At 41.3% G+C, this 25,512-nt stretch overlaps 1 protein-coding gene across 5 annotated transcripts in view; it reads right to left on the bottom strand.

The window, feature by feature from the left end:
* Positions 1-25,512, bottom strand: part of SATB1 (SATB homeobox 1) — a 198,718-nt gene that overhangs the window by 150,343 nt on the left and 22,863 nt on the right. The window contains exons 1-5 of one of the 5 annotated variants that reach the window (XM_089692218.1): positions 8,532-10,072; positions 5,225-5,460; positions 2,494-2,670; positions 1,725-1,851; positions 816-939 (exon numbers count right to left, since the gene is read on the bottom strand). In XM_089692218.1, coding sequence (XP_089548344.1) covers positions 816-939; positions 1,725-1,851; positions 2,494-2,670; positions 5,225-5,435 — 639 coding nt within the window. In that variant the 5' untranslated portion in view covers positions 5,436-5,460; positions 8,532-10,072. Of the gene's footprint in view, positions 1-815; positions 940-1,724; positions 1,852-2,493; positions 2,671-5,224; positions 5,465-8,531; positions 10,073-25,512 lie in introns of those variants that run through there. The other 4 variants (XM_089692215.1, XM_089692214.1, XM_089692217.1 and 1 more) reach the window with 4 other exon arrangements.

The raw sequence follows: 25,512 nt of genomic DNA, 5'->3' as shown, positions 1-25,512 counted from the left end.
AATAGAGCATAATGTATGTTGCTGAGCACTATCCATTTCTCTGTAGGTCACAGCACAGCTTATATCAGCACACTTTTGAATTTGTCAAAACACTAACATAATAAAAAAAGCCTCAGAATGAAACCTAAAAGGTATCAAAGACTTGCCCTTTAAATCTTCCATCAGTTTAAATTTACTTTTTTCTTTAATGAAGGAAAGCTAATAGAATACGTTTTTATAAGACATTAAATAAAGACTACTCAGGTGCACAGTCAAAATACACAACAAAAAGGGAATTTAAAATGTACTAGTATACAAGAAAATTAGGAAATCAAGCTAGTTCACTTTGGCAAAACAGACATCAGGGCAAATAAAGCCCGAAAATCAGCGCAAAGTCCTACCAGATCAGTAGTTAAAAAAAAACAGATTTCAATGGTTTAATTGTATTACCAGAATATTTTAATTAGATTATATGACAGGATTCTAATTGTGTTGCTTGTAATTATTCTAAGTCCCATGAGGAATCTTTTTCTCACCTTTTTTTTAAGACTGCATGCATAATTCATTGTTTGGGTGTAGGCTTTGTACAAGACATTTTCCTACTATCGTGGACGTGAAATCCTAAAGTGTGCTGTGGCAATTACATCACAATGCTGGAGGGGAATGGCAGGTGCATTCCAGCATGAGATGTGATCATGTGTTAGAAGTCGCTGTACACTGCTAAGAACAATTCCTAGAGGTGGCAACAAGCACAATACAATTATCGAGGTCATGCCAGTTATTGGACGCTTGACAGCATAGCAGTATTGTTTTTCAATACTATTTAAGGCTGATACCTGGGACAGAGGACATTCCTTAGCCAGTGAACTCTGATTCATATCTTTCAGCAGGTCCTTCAGAGCGTTACGTACTGTTATGTGGGACCACTGCTCAGGAGGCAAGTCTTCAAGTTTGGGACAACTATTAGAGACAGATTAGAGAAGGGATTATTACAAGATTGCATCCTACTGCAGAACATTCCTTTAAGACAGACAGATTTCATTTTGCGCATCAAGCAGATGCATCTGGAGATTGCTCTCGGTCTCCTGATTGTTCCGATTAGTTAATTACTTTATACAACACATCTGCTGTATTGATGCATGAATTATACATCAGCTGCATGTGGCGACTATTTTTGCATGTTACTTCTACCTTCCTGCTCTGATGCGCTTGGTGAAACAATTTAAGGTGCAATGCCTTCTCACAACTGATCAGGAGAAACAGGCTTAAGATCAGTTTTTTTTTTTGTTTTTTTTTTTTATAATTGTGGCTGAAGAAAAACAACAAAAAAAAATGTCACATACCAGATTACATTAAGAAGGGTGAAGTCATTCTTTCACAGAATGTACCCAGATGGCTTTGTGCAGGATATGCAAAAATATTTTCTGTTAAGTACATTTTATGTAAAATACCCATTTGTAATGCATATATTGAATTAATTGGCTAAATATAATTCAGCATATACAGCGTGTGTAACAAAAAAAAAAACAATACAACATACACACACATACACACAACAAGGAAAAAAGGAGTAAAACAAAATGTATGTCAGACACATGTGTAAGTAATACTTCAGTCTCTTTATAAACTTTTGAGGCCAGGAAAGTATATTAGCACATGGCATATTAAAAAAAAAGAAAACAATAAGGAAATGAAAGACATCTGCAGCTGATAAGGAACTAAGCAGTCTACACATCATGACTCACCTATGTAGTTGTATTTTCAGTGTGACCACATGAAACACATCTTGTAGCATATCTGCTACAGTGGCATCAGGAGCATCTGTAACACAGGAAAGTGGAACTGGATTCCATTTACCAACTTGGATCAGCCCTGCATCATAAAGATAAAGTGTATCACTTTCAAAATTAACACTATCATAATGATAAAAAAATAAACAACATCCAAAATACAAATAAACAACTTTAGAAATAATCTATTGTATTTCACAGACTATGAGGAGCTAGATAAATATCACAATATCTCCAATAATAATTGATGAGAAATATACATCTTGACTTGCATAAATTAACAAGCACCAGAATACCAGCATCTCTGCCTAACAAATTCAGAGAAACTGAGCCTCAACAGTTTCACACCTAAATATTTAAGAAAGAGTCAGTAGCAAATTACGCTGCTTAAATAATAACAAAAATGTGAAAACTGAAAAAGGAAACACATCTAGGTATTCAGTCATAAATGCAAATTGACTTTCAGCATTCCATCTGCTCAGATATGCTCAGCATTTCTCCCTAGATTCTCAGTGGACCATATTATTAAGGTCAATAGTCATGCTAATGATTCAGTGCTAACATCTGAAATCCCTTAAAACTAGCTGTGTTATTTACTATTTAACTGCAAAAATATTATAGTACAAATAATAATAGTAATCATATGTGAATATAAAATAAAAAAATGTTTTGAGTAACAGTGCAACACATTCCCCCCCTCACATTCTTTGAATTGATTATTTACCTTTGGCTTGGGCAGCTGCACTGTGAGAATATCCAAGGGACAGTAGAGCCATTTCAATCAACTGGTTAAAAAGCATGTCCTTCCTAACCAATACAAACTCTGCATGCTCCTCTTTGCAGTCATATTCAATGAAATTTTCATAATGTTCCACCACGCAAAAAACTGGAAGCATATTTCCTACAGGCATGAAAACAGAAAAAATAAAATAAACATCACTAACAACAGTTACAGTTAATACATAAAAAACACAACACTCAAAAGAATTGACATATATGAAATTGCTATACAACAAATATGCAATAAGAGTGTTTTAGCTGAAGACTTAAAGTTAAATTCATTTATTCAATGGAATGCTAGGGCATACCATTTGAAAACTTCAGACTAGGCACAACATAAAATCTCATTAACAATACAATAAATAAAAAATGGGTACTTTACTAATTACTGCCACAGCAGCCCACTGAATGTAATTCAATATAAAAGGTAGAAAAGTGATCCCGTTAAAAAGAATTGAAACACATTCTTTAATTTCCTGACAACAGTTTAGCAACGATGTATACACTGCACTACAGTGCTCATTTTAGGAAAATGTGTTGTCTATTTTTCTAATTTTAAAAAAAGTATCTTCTGTCCTCCGTGGTGGACTAAGATATCATAACATATTCTGAAAAACACATTGTAAGCACACCACCATGTGAATGAAGTTTTATGTTTATACAACAAACTAGGGAGAGGGAAGGAATGTGCACGCTGCAAAACATACTTAAACATTTGATCACAAGTGCATCACTGGAAAACTAACAATATCATACAATATCACACACTAAGTTATGTTAAAGGATTACAATTTTCAAAATGTCAAAGATATAATAAATAATAACATTACTTTTTGCTGGAAACCAACCCTGGCGATATATTGCACAAACTGTTTATTGCTATTAATCAAATGAAAATCACTCATCCAAATCCATTCTCAGTAAGTCGACATTGGTATTCAATTGGTTAAGATCTGGAACTGTTCTCTCAACATGTAGGGGACTGTAGCTATTCTCTTCTGAAGGAGTAGCTAAGTAGGGACTCCTCTGTCTTTGAAGTGGGTGAGGGGAGCGCTCAATTCATTATGTGAACTCTCCTTGTGACCTTACGCAAGTCTCTCATTTGCTCCCTTCCTCTGTGCCAGAAAAGATCACAATCAATTCGGAGAATAGAACTCCCTGAGCCTGAAACATGCTACATGAGACACTGCTTGGGTCTTTTTAAAAAGAAATTTAGAGGTTATATCTCTACACAATTAAAAGCACCTTACTTCTTAGATGGACTTTCGATCAACTCATTTTAATAATAAGAAGCCTTGTTTATAAACAATGTATTATCTGAAGCAGTCATTGCTAAAATTCATGAAAAGTAAAGGGACAATAAAAAAAGAAATCAAGCTACACACATAGATCTTTAATTCAATGCAAATACATGTTTTTAGCACAGAGTGACGTGCTGTCCTTCCTCAAGTCATCAGCATTAAAGAGCAGTATTCTCGCATTAACTGCTCCCATCTGACTGAATGCTTGGCCCAGCAACTTTATAACTGCCCAGCATTAAAAAAGAGGAAAGCTTTGGTCAGTGCTAAAAATATAAGATGATTCCAACCTGAAGGCACTGCTAGAGCTTTTGCTGAACATTTATGAGCCTATGTAAACAACAAGTCTGCATAAGGAGCAGTGAGTCTGTAGAATCCTTGTCTAAAACTGTCCTGGCATTAAACTTTGCTGTGCAAATATCACATACTAACAGAGGCAGCTGAAATCTCCTATTTAGGAATTTATAGAACTTATATGTTTGCAGGCGTCAGAAAGTCCCTTTATAAAGCCTTGCTCTAGCTCCTCAGTACAATATTAATGCACTTGCTTTGAAAAGCCATAATAAATTATATTTTTAATGCTTGTTCTGCCCTGGCTTTCTTAAGATGCATACATTCTTGGCAAACAATCAATAAATAGGGTAATCATGAACTGAGGCCAAAGAATTTGCTGAAGTGCTCTTTTTCCATTTTAATAGATAGAGATCTAACAATACCAACTGCTGTGTCTGTTCATTTTAAGATCAATATATGCTTTGTTTTCGCCAAACGGAATGCAAAATGAAGGATTGTATGATAAATGTTACACATTGAAGACAATGAAATTCCAATGCCTTCAACTATGTAGCTGAAATTATCAGTTGTCTCCAAATAATACTCAGAGAATTCCAAACCTGAAGGAAGCAACTATAATAAGCTCATTCTTTAGGTTTCCATATCATATGGGTTGAAGTTTTCAACTGTGTCTAAGTTGTTCTTCTGCGTTCCACAGTTGTTGTCCAACTAGAGGATGGCAGATCAAGCTTTAAAAAAATGATGCATATATATATCTGTATAGAGAGAAAGAGAGAGCGAGAGAGAGAGAGAGAAAAAGAGCGATAGAGAGAGAGAGCAAGCGAATGTGTAAAAGTGAACCCTAAAAATTTTTTTCTTTTTTTTTGCTAAAGATGTACAGGACTATCAGTATTATACTACTGACTAACATAAATATTAATCATAAGAGATTTTATATATATATATATATATATATATATATATATATATATTTAAAAATCACTGAAAAATAACAAATGATGAACCTTTTCTGTCACTAAAGTACTGAAATGCAGCTGCTATCTTGCATTTACCTAGGAAGTGAGCTTGACTTCGGAATATTACCTTTTCGGATACTGGTCCTCATCATATGAGCGGAATGTCTAAGAGGCACCCCTTGCATTTTTCCTCCTGTACTTCCAACTCTTCCTCTTCCTAGAGGACTTCCATTCTGCTCAAGGCGGGCTATTTTGGCTGGCGGACCTTTTGGATCGCTTACATTGTTAGACATTTCTGAATGTTCTATCCCCTGAGTTTTCTCGTTCGAATGATCCATGCTCAGTCCCGCCTCTAAGGATCACCTGGCTCAATTAAAAAAAAGTGTTTATAAATCTATGAGGCACGCTCATCTTTTGTAGCACAGAAAAAATGCAAATGGTGACCAATTTTACTAGTGTACAAAATACAAACACATATATAGACATAAAAATTAAATTGCTTGGACAATTTAGTTGGAGCACACATCTCATAAGAGGAGCCAGCCCATTTTTTTAATTGACTACAAATAATGAACACCTGCAAAGCTTGTACATGTTGATTTATGTTTAGAAAGTCTACTCCTCATATCTATTGACACTGCTTTGATTCAGGAATCTGCTTACCACACCTTAAGCAACAATTTAATTACGGGATCTTCTGCCACCCCAGAAAAATTACACTTGTAGAAACCATTTCCCTGATTAAGTAAGACAGACTTCTGTAACTAATTTAATATTTTTGTGTGTAAGATTTCAGATTCTTTCAATACCTGCATTCACCTGTGTTTACAATAGCAAAGAATGAATGAACTAAACGCTTCAAAGAGCATGAAAAGTAAACAGCTATTTTTGGGTAACTAAAGTAAAAATGAATGAACTAAAAAGCTGACATATTTGGTCTAGCTTCATGTGAAAATGTTACATGAATTGATGTCACATGAGCCTTGCATGAAAGATAGAGAAAATGTGTATTACTCAATATCACTTCTTAATCAATATATATATGTCTAATAACTGATTCTAAGGAAACATTTTTAATGTTACACTGCACATGTATACTGCTGCTGCAACAGTTCTTACAGAGTTTCCAAAGGTCCTTTAAACTTTTGCTGCATTTTTTAAGATTCCGGTCTCATGCCATGTAACAGACCGTGCCATCTTCACGTTTAATAACTTGCTACTTAGCACATTTCTGACAATATTTAAAGTATTTATTCAAATAATTATTTAAGGCACTATTTTCCATTTACAATGGACACAGCTATTAGGTACGTCATCAAAAACTTTGCTGTAGGAAGTCTAATCGCTACAATTTTCAAATGCATATCACAAAACTAGTATGACTTCTCAACTCATGTATTAGGAAACCTGAACTAGGCAAATGCACAAGGATAAAATACTGTGTAGAAAATGTAATATTGCTAAAATAATGTTTTTATTCTTTCTCTGGAAGTCAGGCATAATGAGAAGATAAAGTTTAAGATGTAACCTTTCCCCTATGAATTATAGACCTTACTTAAATAAAAAGCTTAATTTAAGTCTATTAATTACACTTATTTTAGAAAAGGTCTTAGGTTCAAATAAATCAGGCTTGCACTCTTGAACATTGCATGCCCTACCTCTGAACACAGCAAACATTAAAATCTACATCTATCTTGGTATAAGAGGTAAGACTGCAGTAGTTCTGGAGTGATAAAGTGCGAGTACTCAAGTCATGATGTAAGTGATGTCTGGGTGTCAGACACTACATTCCCTCCAATTAGAAGCTATTTCTGAGACCAGGACAATGCTCCTAGAGGACTCCTTGATTTGTGGACTACCCACGATGTATTTGGTGTCAAAATCAGAATCAAATGTGCATAAACCATCTAATTTCCCCCCATTTAAAACACTGTGCCCAAGGCTAAAGTTCACCAAGATCTCAATTACAAATAATGATGAGCAGAGTGTACCCACAATGACAGCACAAGGCGGTGACTATTATCTGTAGTTATCCCTGTCAGGCACAGCCTCAATCTCCTTAACCCATTCGCTGCAGACACAGGGTCAGCAAGGAGCTGTCTCCCTGGCTCAGCTGTATCATATTGTGAATGAGCAGGCAGGCCATGTGTGTGTCATCGAAAGAGGAAACAGACATTGGCTACAGTAGAATACTTCACACCTTCAAGTCTGTCTGCAAACAAATTGTAGAAAGATAAAAAGAAGTGTGTATTATGCTTTAGATAATAATGGCATATATTATAAAGCTAATAATATATATTTGTATTATTTGTTAAAAATGTAAGTTAAAATATATATATATCAGAATTTATCTAGATCAGCAGTTTAGAACATTTACATATTATTATTGTTATACAGGATTTATATAGTGCCAACAGTTTGCTCAGCGCTTTACATATTTTTACATTATTCCCATTATGACAGTGCCAGTTATTATAGAGCATATACAGTATATTAGTTTGCAACATACTTCTAAACTTGTTCTGCAATGTTACTTTTTCTGTACTTATCTAAGCAGCTTCTTCAGTTCTAATGGGTGTCAGGAATATACCCCAACATTTATAATAACATGGCATGTTTATTTCAGTCACTTTATTGCAACCACCTTGAAGTAAGTCCCTGACACCCCATTAATATTACAAAACAAGTCCAGTTACATATGGCCAACTACTATTAGCTATACCATGTCCTGAATAAAAAATAACCCCCCAAATAAAATGTGTGTATATCTATCTATCTATCCATATATATATATATATATATATATATATATATATATATATATACACACACACACAACTATAAAGTAATACATTGTGCATTGCAAATGTGATTCAAAACTGTCAACATCATGTAAATACATTATTTCATTGAGATCTTTATCTTTAGCCTTATGACTTTTCTCATCTTTAAATAACTGTCACTTTTTTTGAAAATAAGGATCTTTAGCCTGGCATTGTAGCCTGTGTACTAAGCCCAATCCATGCACACCTATACACATAGTAAACAGAAACTCCTCAGATCAATAGGTGCACCTTCATGGAACAAAATCTATATCATGTTATGTGTAAACATCATCTGATGGCTAAGCACAACTTTACACCCTACTGTTCCTCTAGCAAGTCAAAACAACAATCACACGGAGCACATTAGTGCAGAAACACTGTCAAGTCTCCAGAGACCCAGGAAGGCAGAGGGAAGTTCCCAGCCAGAGCTGGAGGCTGCCAATCCCTGGGACTGCCGCGATCCCGACCAGGATTTCCTTCTGACCTTTTAAAGAGACAAAGGAGCAAAAGTGCTACAGTGTCACAACACAGCAACTCCAGCCACACACACACAGAGGACAAGCGACTCTCCCCCCAGAGGCATCAGATCAGAAGAAAAGGATCACTCACCACTTCACAACTTGATACAGCATAGAAATTGTTTGGGGACGGCCAGCTTCCTGATGGAGGCACAGACACCTCGCAGATCTACAGCTGACTTTTAATAATATTTGTATCCTCCTTTCTAGATTTTATGTTTGTGTGTTCATGGCCTCCCCCAGAGAAGGGGGGAAGGGCAGGAAAAAAAAACGTCAAGTCATAAGAAAAATAATAAGCAATAAGGTGGAATTAAAGCATGGCTAACACAAGGAAGGAACGATGAAGAAAAGTGTATTAATCTTTCATTGAAGGAGGCAAACAGCAGCTGGAGAAGGTCTTGTCCGGGAAGCTGGCAATCAAGTCATAGTGGAAGAAGAAATAAAAGGGGGGGGGGGGGGGAAGCGATCGATGATGGGGGGAGGGGATCAGAGGACTGCAGATGTCATAGAGCAGCTGTCATCTCCCCTCTTTTTGTAGAAAGTTTCTTCCCGGAATAAAGAAAAAGGAGGAAGAGAAGAGGAAGCAGCGCTGCCACTTTTACAGAGTTGACAGGTGGAGGAGCGGCGATGTCTCCATGTATAAGTAGATGGGAGGGGTGGGAGCGGAACAAACGGGGGGCCAAATCACAGGGATGAATGGGGACGGAGAGTGGCTCGGATCAGGCTCCCGGCTCCTCCAGATCTTCATGCATTATTCACCAATGGGCACCATGACTTGTTGTTGTATTGGTCCTGTTGTTGTTGTATCGGTCTTGTTGTGGTATTGGTATCGGTCTTGTTGTTGTATCGGTCTTGTTGTATTGGTCTTGTTGTTGTATCGGTCTTGTTGTATCGGTCTTGTTGTTTCCTCCGATGTGTCAGCACAGTGTGTGTGTGTCTGTTGTGTTTGTCCAGAGCCGCCTCTCTCTCTCTCGCTCTCTCTCTCTCTGCGTTTTGTGTGTCCCCATTAAATTATTAGTTGTATTGACTCATCACTCCTCCTCCTCCTCCTGCTCCTGCCGCCGTTCTCTGCGCTCTCGTTAATAAGGATGCTGCTGCTGCGGATGCCTCCGGTGCTGTGCTGCTGCTGCTGCTGCTTCTTCTTCCTCCTCCTCATTTTAATACAAAATAACAGCAGGCAGGCCACCGGCTCCCTTCCCGCAGCCCCAAGCCCTTCCCTGGCGGCCCCGGATCAGCCGACGTCCTGGGAGAGAGACAGAGGAGGAGGAGGAGGAGAGACATGATGAGAGGGGGAGGAGGAGAGCGGCCGGGCTGGGAGGAATGGCAGCGGCGGCCAGAAGAACGGAGAAGGGACAGAATGGGGAAAGGGCCGGCCGGCCGGCCGGCCGGGGAGGAGGACGGTCCAGGGGGGACTTTTAGCAGGCAGGTGAGATGGATGAGGGGGTGTACCGGGGTGAAGGAGGGGGGCAGGAGGAGAGGGGGGGGGGGGAATTGGGATTTCCGGACGCGCAAGAATCTCTAATCTTCTTGATTAGAGTGAGGCGGCTGCGCGGAGATTATACACAATAGCCAGAATAAGAGGGAGCAGAGCGAGGGGAAGGGCGGCTGCATGGAGGCGGAAGGCATGGCCGGGGAGGCTGGCGGAGCAACACAGACACTGACACCCCGGAGACGGAGGAGGAGGATCCAACCACCGCTTAACCCCTCACTCGGCTCTCCCCGCACACCGGACACAACTAACTTCACTGGGACTGGAGAGGGGCACCACCTGTGCGGGGACTACAGAACCCTCTCCCTGCAGAGACAGGGACCTGTGCGGGGACTACAGAGATCTCCCTGCAGAGACAGGGACCTGTGCGGGGACTACAGAACCCTCTCCCTGCAGAGACAGGGACCTGTGCGGGGACTACAGAACCCTCTCCCTGCAGAGACAGGGACCTGTGCGGGGACTACAGAACCCTCTCCCTGCAGAGACAGGGACCTGTGCGGGGACTACAGAGCTCTCTTCCTGCAGAGACAGGGACCTGTGCGGGGATCATTGAGCTCTTTTCCTGCAGAAATGGGGACCTGTGCGGGGACTACAGAACCCTCTCCCTGCAGAGATAGGGACCTGTGCGGGGACTACAGAGCTCTCTTCCTCCAGAGATAGGGACCTGTGCGGGGACTACAGAGCTCTCCCTGCAGAGATAGGGACCTGTGTGGGGACTACATAGCTCTCTTCCTCCAGAGATAGGGACCTGTGCGGGGACTACAGAGCTCTCTTCCTCCAGAGATAGGGACCTGTGCGGGGACTACAGAGCTCTCTTCCTGCAGAGATAGGGACCTGTGCGGGGACTACAGAGCTCTCTTCCTGCAGAGACAGGGACCTGTGCGGGGATCATTGAGCTCTTTTCCTGCAGAAATGGGGACCTGTGCGGGGACTACAGAACCCTCTCCCTGCAGAGATAGGGACCTGTGCGGGGACTACAGAGCTCTCTTCCTCCAGAGATAGGGACCTGTGTGGGGACTACAGAGCTCTCTTCCTCCAGAGATAGGGACCTGTGCGGGGACTACAGAGCTCTCTTCCTCCAGAGATAGGGACCTGTGCGGGGACTACAGAGCTCTCTTCCTGCAGAGATAGGGACCTGTGCGGGGACTACAGAGCTCTCTCCCTGCAGAGATAGGGACCTGTGCGGGGACTACAGAACCCTCTCCCTGCAGAGACAGGGACCTGTGCGGGGACTACAGAGCCCTCTCCCTGCAGAGATAGGGACCTGTGCGGGGACTACAGAGCCCTCTCCCTGCAGAGATAGGGACCTGTTCGGGGACTACAGAGCCCTCTCCCTGCAGAGATAGGGACCTGTGCGGGGACTACAGAGCTTTCTTCCTGCAGAGATAGGGACCTGTGCGGGGACTACAGAGCTCTCTTCCTGCAGAGATAGGGACCTGTGCGGGGACTACAGAGCTCTCTTCCTTCAGAGATAGGGACCTGTGCCGGGACTACAGAGCTCTCTTACTCCAGAGATAGGGACCTGTGCGAGGACTACAGAGCTCTTCCTGAAGAGATAGGGACCTGTGCGGGGACTACAGAGCTCTCTTACTCCAGAGATAGGGACCTGTGCGGGGACTACAGATCTCTCCCTGCAGAGCTAGGGACCTGTACGGGGACTACAGAGCTCTCTTCCTGCAGAGATAGGGACCTGTATGGGGACTACAGAGCTCTCTTCCTGCAGAGACAGGGACCTGTGCGGGGACTACAGAGATCTCCCTGCAGAGACAGGGACCTGTGCGGGGACTACAGAGCTCTCTTCCTGCAGAGATAGGGACCTGTGCGGGGACTACAGAGCTCTCCTCCTCCAGAGATAGGGACCTGTGCGGGGACTACAGAGCTCTCTTCCTGCAGAGATAGGGACCTGTGTGGGGACTACAGAGCTCTCTTCCTGCAGAGACAGGGACCTGTGCGGGGATCATTGAGCTCTTTTCCTGCAGAGATGGGGACCTGTGCGGGGACTACAGAACCCTCTCCCTGCAGAGATAGGGCCCTGTGCGGGGACTACAGAGCTCTCTTCCTCCAGAGATAGGGACCTGTGCGGGGACTACAGAGCTCTCTTCCTGCAGAGATAGGGACCTGTGCGGGGACTACAGAGCTCTCTTCCTGCAGAGATAGGGACCTGTGCGGGGACTACAGAGCTCTCTTCCTCCAGAGATAGGGACCTGAGTGGGGACTACAGAGCTCTCTTCCTTCAGAGATAGGGACCTGTGCGGGGACTACAGAGCTCTCTTCCTGCAGAGATAGGGACCTGTGCGGGGACTACAGAGCTCTCTTCCTGCAGAGATAGGGACCTGTGTACAGAGCTCTCTTCCTTCAGAGATAGGGACCTGTGCCGGGACTACAGAGCTCTCTTACTCCAGAGATAGGGACCTGTGCGGGGACTACAGAGCTCTCTCCCTGCAGAGATAGGGACCTGTGCGGGGACTACAGAACCCTCTCCCTGCAGAGACAGGGACCTGTGCGGGGACTACAGAGCCCTCTCCCTGCAGAGATAGGGACCTGTGCGGGGGCTACAGAGCTCTCCCTGCAGAGATAGGGACCTGTGCGGGGACTACAGAGCTCTCTTCCTGCAGAGATAGGGACCTGTGCGGGGACTACAGAGCTCTCTTTCTGCAGAGATAGGGACCTGTGCGGGGACTACAGAGTTCTCTTCCTGCAGAGATAGGGAACTGTGCGGGGACTACAGAGCTCTATTCCTGCAGAGATAGGGACCTGTGTGGGGACTACAGAGCTCTCTTCCTGCAGAGATAGGGACCTGTGCGGGGACTACAGAGCTCTCTTCCTGCAGAGATAGGGACCTGTGCGGGGACTACAGAGCTCTCTTTCTGCAGAGATAGGGACCTGTGCGGGGACTACAGAGTTCTCTTCCTGCAGAGATAGGGAACTGTGCGGGGACTACAGAGCTCTATTCCTGCAGAGATAGGGACCTGTGTGGGGACTACAGAGCTCTCTTCCTGCAGAGATAGGGACCTGTGCGGGGACTACAGAGCTCTCTTCCTGCAGAGATAGGGACCTGTGTGGGGAGTACAGAGCTCTCTTCCTGCAGAGACAGGGACCTGTTTGGGGACTACAGAGCTCTCTTCCTTCAGAGACAGGGACCTGTGCCGGGACTACAGAGCTCTCTTACTCCAGAGATAGGGACCTGTGCGAGGACTACAGAGCTCTTCCTGAAGAGATAGGGACCCATGCAGGGACTACAAAGCTCTCTTCCTCCAGAGATAGGGACCTGTGTGGGGACTACAGAGCTCTCTTACTCCAGCGATAGGGACCTGTGCGGGAACTGCAGAGCTCTCTTCCTCCAGAGACAGGAACCTGTTCGGGGACTACAGAGCTCTCTTCCTGCAGAGATAGGGACCTGTGCGGGGATTACAGAGCTCTGTTCCTGCAGAGACGAGGACCAGAATCGGTACTACAGGGCTTAGTTCCTGCAGAGGTAGGGACCTGTGTGATGACTACAGGGCTCAGTTCTGGCAAAGATAGGGATCTGTGAGGGGACCACAGGGCTCAGTTCCTTCAAAGATAAGGACCCGAGTGTGGACCACAGGGCTCGGTTTCTCCAGATAGAGGGACCTGTGCAGGGACTACAGAGCTCTTTTCATTCAAAGATAGGGACCTGTGCGGGGACTACACAGCACATTGCTGGCAGAGATAGGGACCTGTACGGGGACTATAGAGCTCAGTTCTGGCAGAGATATGGACTTGTGCAGGGACTACAGGGCTCAGTTCCTGGACAGGTAGAGACCTTTTTCTTTATTGGGTCTACAGGGCTCAGCATTCAAATACAGATAAAGAAGGTACAAATGACCAGAACAGACATCTGGACACATTTTATCTCACTAATAGATGGGACGTGTATGGGGGAGTTCATCTGTGTCACACATAACAATGTACAACAAATGTTCTACTGATACAGGACAGCAGCAAATGGAAACATTACAAGGCACCTGCATAGAGTACACTGAAAGTGATGGTGTGGTGACAATAGGTCCCGTCTCTGGGGACATGTGGAAGATTGGATTAATGCTTTGTAACATACAATATGTTAACCCGTATCAATAAAATATTTGTCCTACATTTTTACATACATTTAATCTCAATTTCACCATAAAGTGGACCTTACATATGCATTACCTTCCCCTTTTCCTGTTACACAATTTGTTTTTGGGTTTTTTTTGGGGGGGATACTTTTTTTTTAGCAGGTGCTTGCTCCCACTTCCTAATTCCGGATCTAGGTGAGGATGATGTAGCTCTCACTACCCCCCTCATCTGCAGCCTCATAGGATACACATAACACATCTTAGCAAGCTTCAGGACAATCTCCCCCAGCCATGGATGCACAGTAGAGGACAGTTGTGAGTACGCAGGAAATCACAGCTGATTCCAATCCCAAGATGTTATTGGAACTCACCTCTATGGCTACTCCTGTCTAAGGAGAGAGATACATTTTTTTGAACTGTAACTAAAAAAATATAGACCAGAGCCTGATCATTTGAGTGTGTTTTAGGTAAACCAAATCTTTTATATTTAATGTCAGCACCTGTGGCTAACATGGCCACTCATCTGAAAAGCATTCTGTGTTGGATTGCTTTTCAGAGACATTTGATAGGCCATCAGGAGGTGATATGTCGCCTCTTCATCACCTATGTTAACCCTAAATTGAACCCTCTTATTGAAACTACAAGGGGGCCGATGAGCCCCTATGCAATAGCACAGTGAAGGTAGCAGGTTCCCTTTGAAATCTTCATGACCACGTAACACATTTATGCAGCATCCAGAAAGTGGGCTTTAATCTTGGGCACCGCATACAGTGGATAAAAAAGTCTACACACCCCTGTTAAAATGTCAGGTTTCTGTGATGTAACAAAATGAGACAAAGGTAAATCATTTCAGAACTTTTTCCACCTTTAATGCGACCTATAAACTGTATAACTAAGTTGAACAGCAAACTGAAATCTTTAGGTGGAGGGAAGTAAAAATAAAAAAACTAAAATAATATGGTTGCATAAGTGTGCACACCCTTAAAATAATACTTTGTTGAGGCACCTTTTGATATGATTCCAGCACTCAGTCTTTTTGGGTTTGAGTCTATCAGCATGGGACATCTTGAGTTGGCAATATTTGCCCACTCTTCCTTGCAAAAACACTCCAAATCTGTCAGATTGCGAGGGCATCTCCTGTGCACAGCCCTCTTCAGATCACCCCACAGATTTTCGATCGGATTCAGGTCTGGGCTCTGGCTGGGCCATTCCTTTATTGATTTGGATGTATGCTTTGGGTTGTTGTCATGCTGAAAGATGACATTTCTCTTCATGTTCAGCTTTCTAGCAGAAGCCTGAAAGGTTTTGTACCAATATTGACTGGTATTTGGAACTGTTCATAATTCCTTCTACCTAGACTAAGGCCCCAGTTCCAGCTGAAGAAAAACAGCCCCAAAGAATGATGCTGCCACCACCATGCTTCACTGTGGGTATGGTGTTCTTTTGGTGATGTGCAGTGTTGTTTTTGCGCCAAACATACCTTTTGGAATTATGACCAAAAAGTTTAACCTCGGTTTCATCAGACCATAAAACGTTTTCCCGCATGCTTTTGGGAAACTTCAGATATGTGTTTGCAAAATTTAGACGGGCTTGGATGTTTTTCTTCATAAGAAAAGGCTTCCATCTTGCCACTCTACCCCATAGCCCAGACATATGAAGAATACGGGAGATTGTAGTCACATGTACCACACAACCAGTACTTGCCAGATATTCCTGCAGCTCCTTTAATGTTGCTGTAGGCCTCTTTGCAGCCTCCCAGACCAGTTTTCTTCTGGTCTTTTCATCAATTATGGAGGGATGTCCAGTTCTTGGTAATGTCACTGTTGGGCCATATTTTCTCCACTTGATGACTGTCCTCACTGTGTTCCATGTTATGTCTAATGCCTTGGAAATTCTTTTGTACCCTTCTCCTAACTGATACCTTTTAACAATGAGATCCCTCTGATGCTTTGGAAGCTCTCTGCTGACCATGACTTTTGCTGTAGGATGTGACTAAGAAAATGTCAGGAAAGACCTTCTAGAAAAGCTGAACTTTATTTGGGGTTAATCAGAGGCATTTTAAACAATGGCAGGTGTGTGCTGACTCCTATTTAACATGATTTTGAATTTGATTGCTTAATAATGAACACAGCTACATCCCCAGTTATGAGGATGTGCACACTTATGCAACCACATTATTTTAGTTTTTTATGTTTACTCCCCCCTAAAAGATTTCAGTTTGTTTTTCAATTGAGTTGTACAGTTTATAGGTCACATTAAGCCTGGGTTTGCACTTGTGCGGTGCAACATACCGCATGTGATTCGCACAGGAAGTGCACCGCATTGCTGTGCAAATCACATGCGAATTCTGTGTGGTGCGAATTGAGAGATACATTTTGTATGGCTGAAATCGCATCACATTTGCACCAAAATGGTGCAGGGCCTTTTTTTTGATCTGCACTAGAATCGGATTGCATGGGTGTTCACACCTATGCGATCCGATTCTGCACATCGCACTGCGTTTTGCGAACTGATTTTGGGGTGTTAACGGGGTGCGATTATGATGCCGTGTGTAAATCACACAGAGACCGGTGCAAATTTCGCACTGCATCAGTGTGAACCCCGGCTAAAGGTGGACAAAGTTCTGAAATGATTTATCTTTGTCTCATTTTATTACATCACAGAAACCTGACATTTTAGCAGAGGTGCATAGGCTTTTTATATCCACTGTACAAATGTTCCTCTGTTTGTGCTGGAAGTGCACTCCTAGCACTGTGACCAAACTGTCTGTGACCATTTCGGGTCTTATACTAACAATCAAGAACCAAAAGAACCAGCTCTCAATCATATGATCGCTGTGACTGGCTATCACAATGATCATTCACTTTGTAGCTTATCTCTGTTTTTTTCTTTCCTCTGTGAAGAGGAAAAAAACAAACGTCACCTCCAGAGAGGGGGAATAGATACAATGTATATTTTCCTCTTTGCTGGAGAAGTCTGTAAAAAAACAAACAAACAAACAGTCTGTTGGGGAAAAAAAAAAGATTAACTAGATCAGAGCTTGATCTAGTTCAGTAAGTTTTAGTGTCAGTTAATAACAGTGTAAGTGGCAGTGTGTCATTTAATGGAAGTGCCAGTTAATGGCAGTGTTGGGGAGGTAGTGTGGCCTGACTATGGGTATAAAGTACAAATAACACTTGTGAAATCACTACGATTGTTAGGAGTAGGAGAATTTATTTTGTATGTTTTTTTGGTGGTGGGTCATTGGGATGGCATAAAAATATAAAGTTAAATAAAAATAAATATTTTTTTGTTATATTTTATGCCAGTTTTCATTTCATAACAAAAACAAAATAAGAAATATCCATTAATATTTGCCACCAATGTTCAATCTGTCCTTAAAAAACAAGGTATAATTCCCCTGGATACGCTAAGTAGTTGTGATGATGTGTACAGTTTTACTAACATATGTTAAACATGCCAAAGTTGTAGAATTGGATTGGAGCATCCCAACTTGTTTGACTCTGTTCATGAAGGGGTTAAGGAGATGTCAGAGGTTTATTAGACGCTAATGTCACCTTTGCATTATCTTGAAGCCAATAGAGCCCAGAATAAGGTGGCTACCATTCTTGACCTCTGCAAGTATTCTAATTGTTTGTAATTGAACCCAATATTTTAACTCTTTTGCTGCCAGAGCCTTGTTTTTATTTTGTGCACACGTACTAAAATGCACTTTTTTTTAAACATTAAATCACAGTTAAACCCCCCAAAGCATTAAATATTTTCTGAAAGCAGATACGCTGTATAATAAAGTAATGATTGCTGTAGTTTTTTTTTATATCACATGATATTTTTGCTTTTGTCAATCAAATCTGAATGTTAAAAAATACACCTAAAATTTAGTGCACACAAATGCAAGTCTAGAATCCTTTGATAAAATATCAAGTAAATTAGGTTGTGTTGAGTAAATAGTTACCAAATATAGCAAGCCCTAAAATAGCAAAGAATGACAGAACTCTAGATTGTTTATAGGTGATGCTTTAAAAGCTTTTACAGGTCATTAATGTAGATTTAACAATCAATGATGGCCCTAGAATTATTGATCATTATTAAACTTAAATTTGTTAAAAACATACCCAAATCCATAGTTCTGCTCAAGACTTGCCCCTCTTATACATGGATAATCTGGGTGCTGGCCCGTATAGTCCGACTGCACTCTCCATCACAAATATGAAAGAATGTATCAGCTCCCCTATTCTTGTGAGCAAGCCAGGAGTGGTGAAATGCGTTAAGGACAGTTGAATCTCAGGTGGAGCCATTTTTGTATGCAGTCCCTCTGTCGACAATATATAAATGTGGCAAGATGAGCTAAGCGTGGACTGCAGCCGATACATTTTTTCATATTTAAAACTTTTTAAACTTTAAAAACTAGCCAAATCTCTTAGTAAAAGCAGCACACATAACACTTGTTAGGCACACAGTTGACCTTTTGGTTGCATATAGATGTTAACCCCTTTCCAGCCAGTGTCATTAGTACAGTGTACAGTATCAGCACTGATCACTGTATTGTGTCACTATTGATGTCAGTGTACCCCCAGCGAGCGTCAGCTAGTGCCAGATTGCCCTCCACACTGTCATAGTCTTGCTATAAGATGCCGATTACCGCCATTACCAATATAGCATCATAGGTGCATAAATTATATACAAACTATATCATAGTTTGTAGACGCTATAACTTTAGTACAAATCAATTAATATACACTTTTGTGGGATTTTTTTTCTACCAAAGACATGGCAGAATACATTTTGGCCTAAATTTATGAAGAAATTACATTTTTTTATTGTTTTTATTGGATATTTTTTATAACAGTAGAAAATATTGTAAATTTCATTTGGGTACAGTGTTGCATGACCACGCAATTGCCAGTTAAAACGGTAGTAGACTGCCAAAAAAATTTGCAAGAAAAAGGTCTCCTGCAAAATAATAGCATCATGTGCTAGTATGCATCGCATTCTAGCACATTATGAAAGACTTGCTTTAAAACAAAGCCCTTTGACAGGGCCTCCATCTCCACCCGCTCTTTCTTCTGGGTTCATGGGATTCTGCTGTTTAGCCAAGTCGCGTTGACGTCACGGACATTGCACGGGCATTGGAGTGTGCATGCGCCGTGGACATCACTGGTTGCTACTATAGTAAATAGCTCCTGCATGTTTAATAGATATTTACTGTACCTAAAGGTAAGCCTTATTTTAGGCTTACCTGTAGGTACAAGTAAACAAGGTAGGTTTAAATAGACCAGTAATAAATAGCAAAAAATGCCATGGTCATGAAGGGTGTAAAACTTTCCAGCGCTCAAGTGATTAATAGCAAAAGGGTTAACACTTTGAATTACTGGTCTGAAACAGGGTTTACAATCTCTAACTAGGTAAAGTGCCAGTAAAGTATCAATTGTTTAAAAATAACAAACGTCATACCTGCTTTGTGTAATAGAATTGCACAGAGCAGCACTGATCCTCCTCTTCTGATGTCTCCCACTAATGCCTCTGGCTCCTCTTCTGGGTGTGCCACTATAGGAATTGTGGTATACCTGCGGGCTCGATCCTGAGCCACACTACTTGCGCTCATAGACACAGACAGAGTGAGTGCCCCAATCCCTCGTCATAGGATTTGACTGAAAGCAGCGGGAGCCAATGGCTCTTGTTGCCTCAGCAAAGCCTGTGAGAGCTGGGCAGCAGCTACAGATAAGCACAGTGCTGGATTGAGTGAGGGCTCAGGTAAGTATAAGGGGGTGAGGGGGCAATATTAATAAACATGTTTTAACCTTAATGTAGGGTAAGCATTAAAGTGATATTAAAGGCAAGTTTTTTTTGTTTTGTTTTGTTTTTAAATAACAAACATGTTATACTTACCTGCTCTGTGTTTTTGCACAGAGCAACCCCGATCCTCCTCATCTCATGTGTCCCGCTGATGCTTCTGGCCCCTCCTTCCTGCCAAGAAACCTGACAGCAAGCAGCTTGCTATGAGGGTACCCAAGCAGGCTTGCTTTCAAGCCACTGTTCTGTGTGTCCATTCACGCACAGAGCTGCGCCTCGGCCCCACCCCCTCTCTCATCATTGGCTCACTGGCTGTGACTGACAGCAGCGGGAGCCAATGTCCTAGCCATTGAGGAGGGAAAGTCCCCGGAGAGCCGAGGCTCTCGTGCACATTGCTGGATCGTGATGGGGCTCAAGTATTGGGGGGTGCTGCTGCACATAGAAGGGTTTTTACCTTCATGCATTCAATGTAAAAACCTCAAGCCTTTAGAACCACTATAACGTAAAAAATGTTTAGGATTTAGAACGGCAGCATATTTTTACAAGCTAAGTGGCAACACTACCCAGGACTGTGAAGGATGTCTGTGTTTCTCTCACACTTCTTGAAAATCATTGGTTTAGCCATGCATGCATGTAGGCTATGGTTGTCATTCATTCTCAAGAACAGTCTCCATTTTGAGGGGTCTGTACCTTGGAAACAAATGTCAAACTGAAGCACAAAAAACTGAGGCTGCCATTTCTGACTTCTTTTAAAAATACTATTTTTCTACTGTCATTCTGACCACTGGATTTAGTAAGCTCCAAGTTCCTAATCTGGAAGAAGGCAAACCACTGTAGTCTGTGTACACTTCTATTGTTCATTCATCCTAAGGATAATTATCATAGTCAAGAGTCTGTAAAACACACAATAGTACTTTTCTTACACTTCTTATGAAAAGAAGCAGCAAGCTCTAAATATATTCTCTGGAAACAGAGTCGTGCAGGTGCGTCTAAAAATGAGTCTCAGAAGGACATGGTGCACTACAAATTCCATAGGGACATGCTTACTGAACTTGTTTGTAATTAAAGCATTTGTACTTGGCACACATCTTTCAAAAACTTACTTCCATACTTAAAAGTGTGAAGTAAACAGTATGAGCTGTTATTAGAACCAGAAAATTAGGGTAATTTAGCTAAACAGCTAGCCAGACATATGCCTGACATATGCATGTGACCCAGCCTGATTAAACCATTGGAGTCAGGCACAAAGTAAAGATTCAGTATTGCATGGCTGCTGGCTTCATATATCTTTAAGGGGTTTAGTGGCAAGTTTTATACAATAAAGTTCACAGTTTTAAAACTGAATGCCAGATAAATGGTTAAATACACAAATTAAAAACATATTTAGGAGCTGTTTTACAAAATTATTTGTATTTCTTTTCATCCATTCCTGCCACATAGCACAACGCTATCTGGCAGGACAAGAGACCCAATCTATCTGTTCTGAAATTATTATCACTTACAGGTTTCCCTCCCACCCACAGCCTGGGACAGGATCAGTAAAAAGAAAAGAGGCAAACTGTTGAGCTCATGAGTCTGCCCTGTCCTCCTATCAGCACTGTATTTTGCACTGCAGCACAACTAACTCCTTTTACTTCTTTCCCCCCTCCAGTCTGAGCTGTGCTGTACAAGATCATAATAAGCTCAGGCACCTACACTGCTTGCCTTTAATAATATTCTTGTTTCCGTAAGTGCAGTGCACGGCAACACTTTTTAATGTGTTGGTAAGGTGAGTTGTAGTGCCATTCAGAATTGCAGCACAATACTGTGAACAGGTTTTCAAGGATGGCCTAATGAATAAGGAGCTGCATTCATTTGTGTCTTTATATCTGCCTTCATTTCAGCTTAAAAGAATATGTAAATCCAACAATTCATATTCCGGATATGTGCCTGCTATACTATGTATTTGTATGATAAAGTATCCTGTTCTCTTTGTATTGCTTCCTTTGTGTGAAATCCCTGGTGTTCCTGCCAGTCCCTCTGATCTCCTATTAAAAACTGACCACACTAAGCAGGAGAGCACACCATGCTCAGTTCTCTAACTGTACTGGGAATTTAGCCTGCTAGCCTCCAATGATCACACTTGTACTGACACACACACACCTCTGCACACCCTTTCACTTGGAAGATCTGTGTTCTGCTATTTCTCCTCCTTTAGCTCTTATGCAGCTGAGAACAGAGGGAATGTGATCACTTTTAAAAAAGGGGAAACAAGGTACTTACAATTTTTTTTATTTGTATAGACAAATGTTTTGTCTTTCATTTCTATTTTAAACTGAATGGATTGTTTTACAAGGTGAGGGTTTACAATTATTTATTTACTGCTATGGCAATTATCCAGCTAAACTAACATGTTCCCCTCTAGCACCAGAATTGGATACATGAAAGAATTTTAGTTTTTTCTTAGATTTTAAAAACCTTCAGGCATATCAATCATTTTCTTTCTAAAAATAGGAAAGGAACTACAATATAAGGCTCCATGCACACTAGCATTTTTTTTAAGCTCAAAAGACACTGAATAAAAGTGCTGGTAATAGCATTTTTTAGTAACTTGTAGGAGCATTAGCATTTCATTAGTGTTTTTACAGTACACATAGGAAGAAAACAAAGCTAAAAAAAAGCTGTTAGGAGCGTTTTAGTAACGTTTAGGAGAGTTTAGCATTTTTTTTTGCTGGAAAAATGCTCCCAAAAACTCTACAAAAACATTTTTTTTTCTGCTCCTACATGTTAAAGCTCAAAAAATGCTAATAGTGTGCATGGACACATAGGATAACACAATTTAGCTTCAAGGAGCAGAAAACAGCTTCTAGGAGCTTAAAAAACGCCAGTGTATGGAGTCTAAGCCTTTTTTTCCCTTGCCTGTTTGTTTACATAAATTTTAGTGAATTTTTTTTTTTTTTTGAGGGGGGGGTTTACTAAAGCTGGAGAGTTCAAAATCTGGTGCATCTCTGCATAGAAACCAATCCACTCCCAGGTTTATTGTCAAAGCTTAACTGAACAAGCTGAAGTTAGAAGCTGATTGGCTACCATGCACAACTGCACCAGATTCTGAGTGCTCCAGTTTTAGTAAATCTCCCCCCCCCCTTTATGTCTGTTGTGTTTTCTTTCCTGTAATTAAACATATGGCATGTTGCAGTTTTGTTGATGCTGGCTGCCATCACTGTATTCAGTGGGATTCTTTTAAATGTCTTTGCATTTTCTGTCAAATATCTTTTAGAAGGACTAAAAAGGATTCGAAACTGTGCATATAATGGCTAAAACTGCAGAAATACAACTTGCATTGCTTTCAGTGTTTTAACCCTCCTTGAATTAAGGAATAAACATGTTAAAGTGGTAGTAAAGTTTGTTTTTTAACTTGTATTTACGGGTAAGACTATAATAAGGCTTACCTGTAGGTACTATGAATATCTCCTAAACATGTACTACTTAGGAGAAATTTGCTTTTAAAGCAGCTCCAGCACTTGTGTTCTGAAGGAACGGCATGCCTGTGCCGTTCCTTCAGAGCTGTGTGTTGTAAAAATTGACATCATTGTGGCTCAGCCATTCAGGCTGCCAGACCCCTCAAACCCAGAAGAAGGACCAGATGAAGATGGAAGCAGGGGCGGACTGACAACTCATGGGGCCCCCGGGCAATAGGGGATCATGGGACCCGTGTCCTTGCCCAAACAAAAAAGCCTATGAAAAAGGTACCAGGGGCATCTCATGGGGCCCCCTACTGAACCTGGGCCCTTGGGCAATGCCCGAGTTTCCAAATGGTCAGTCCGCCCCTGGATGGAAGCCTTGTCAGCGGTGACAGTGCGCCTCTGGAGGGTTTCATTTTAAGGTAAGTTTCACATAATGTGCTAGTAAGCAATACATACTAGCACATTATGACATTGCCCTGCAGGGGAATTTTTTTTTTTATTATTACTACCGCTTTAAGGTTTATTACTTTGATGCTGACTACACATACAGTATAATAATCGGGAGGATCAATAAAAGACTAAGTTCTAAACATTTTTCTACACAAAAAGATTATTTTACAAAACAAAGGATTACATTGTTCTTTTTAGGGAAAACAATTGTATACCGACCAAACTGCACATTTAGTGCAATTTCTGAAAGATAAGATATTTTAATTAAAATGATTCTTATGGTGAAGGATTGTATCATTAAATGTATGATACATGGCCAGCATTTGATTCTACAGAATGCAGACACACATTTGGTATATATTTAAGACTGCATTCACACTTCTGTGTTGATAGCTGGTAGTAAAATGTGTGTTACTTTAACTAATTTTAGCATGCAGGTGTGTGCCCATTGTGGTGGCACAAAATTATTTTTTCAATAGTGACCCAATGCACACATATAGTAACTTAAATTGCACCTGCATTACAGCGCTCCTCAATTCACAGGAGGGAATTTACTAAAACTGGAGCAGACAGAATCTGGAGCAGCTGTGCATAGTAACCAATCAGCTTCTAACCCCAGCTTGTTCAGTTAAAGTGAATCTGAACACCACGAACGAAAAACACTAATTAATTAATTTTTAATATTCAAAGCAAACTCCCTCATCCATCCATGTCTCCATTGCATTTTTCGCTGAGAAATCACTTTGAAAATCAGTCTCTAGCATTTCTGGCCATGGGCATCTTGAGTAAGGGCAGATGATCCTCCCCTTCTTAAGACTCCTGGGATGTATGGCATCATTTGCCTAGGCATGGAAACCAGGAAGTAACTGGAGAAATGTAAAAACAGTTCAAAACGTAAATATAATATACTTTCCTATCTATGAACTAATGCTAGCAGCATAAAGCTTAAAAATAGTCAATGTTGATTGAGAGAGTGAAGTTTAAGTTATGAAAATAAAAACTAGAAACTGATTAGTTGCCATGCACAGTTGCTCCAAATTCTGCCTGCTCCAGTCTTGGTAAATTCCCGTATCTGTGTGTTATGCTGTGCTGCACTTACAAAAAAGAGTGCCGATCCATTTTTTTCTTGCATTTAAAAGCAATGATAAAATATTCAGAATGAGAATTGCCCTATATGCTCAATTCATGTAAAGTCTGCATTAAAGCTGCACTAAATGACTAAGTGCTGCATTCTGCATTCATTTTGACAACAAACATCACAGCACAAAGATAACTTTAAGCTGGGCAATAGTGTGAATTGGATGCTTAGGACACATTGAGCTTTGAAGTGCTTTGTAGGAGTTACAAACTTGCATCCAGTGCTTCATTTTGATAACACTTTTTTTTACCACTTTTTATAGTACCTAAATTAGCTGTTGAGACTCAGAATCCTGTAGACAAAAGATGGTAGATCCCTAGCCTGATTTTTTTTTTTTTCAAATTAAAATTGTGCATGTGAAATGCCATGCTGAGATGCATACTTCTCCATCTGGAAAGGCAATAAAGGCATTGGGGTTGATTTACTAAAACTGAATAGTGCAACATCTGGTGCAGCTGTGCACGGTAGCCAATCAGCTTCTAACTTCAGCTTGTTCAAATAAACTTTGACAAAAAACCTGGAAGCTGATTGGTTTCTATGCTGAACTGCACCAGATTTTGCACTCTCCAGTTTTAGTACCACAACCCCATTGCGTGCTGTGTTGGGTGACAAACAGTATGCATTGTGCGATTTATGTGAACCAACCACTGCAGACTTGAGATTGCTTATTGCACTTACGT

The sequence above is a fragment of the Staurois parvus genome, unplaced genomic scaffold (genome assembly GCF_062004578.1).
Source record: "Staurois parvus isolate SC_StPar_1 unplaced genomic scaffold, SC_StPar_1.0 ptg000579l, whole genome shotgun sequence".
Taxonomy (NCBI): domain Eukaryota; kingdom Metazoa; phylum Chordata; class Amphibia; order Anura; family Ranidae; genus Staurois; species Staurois parvus.
This window is presented reverse-complemented; position numbering and strand designations above follow the sequence as displayed.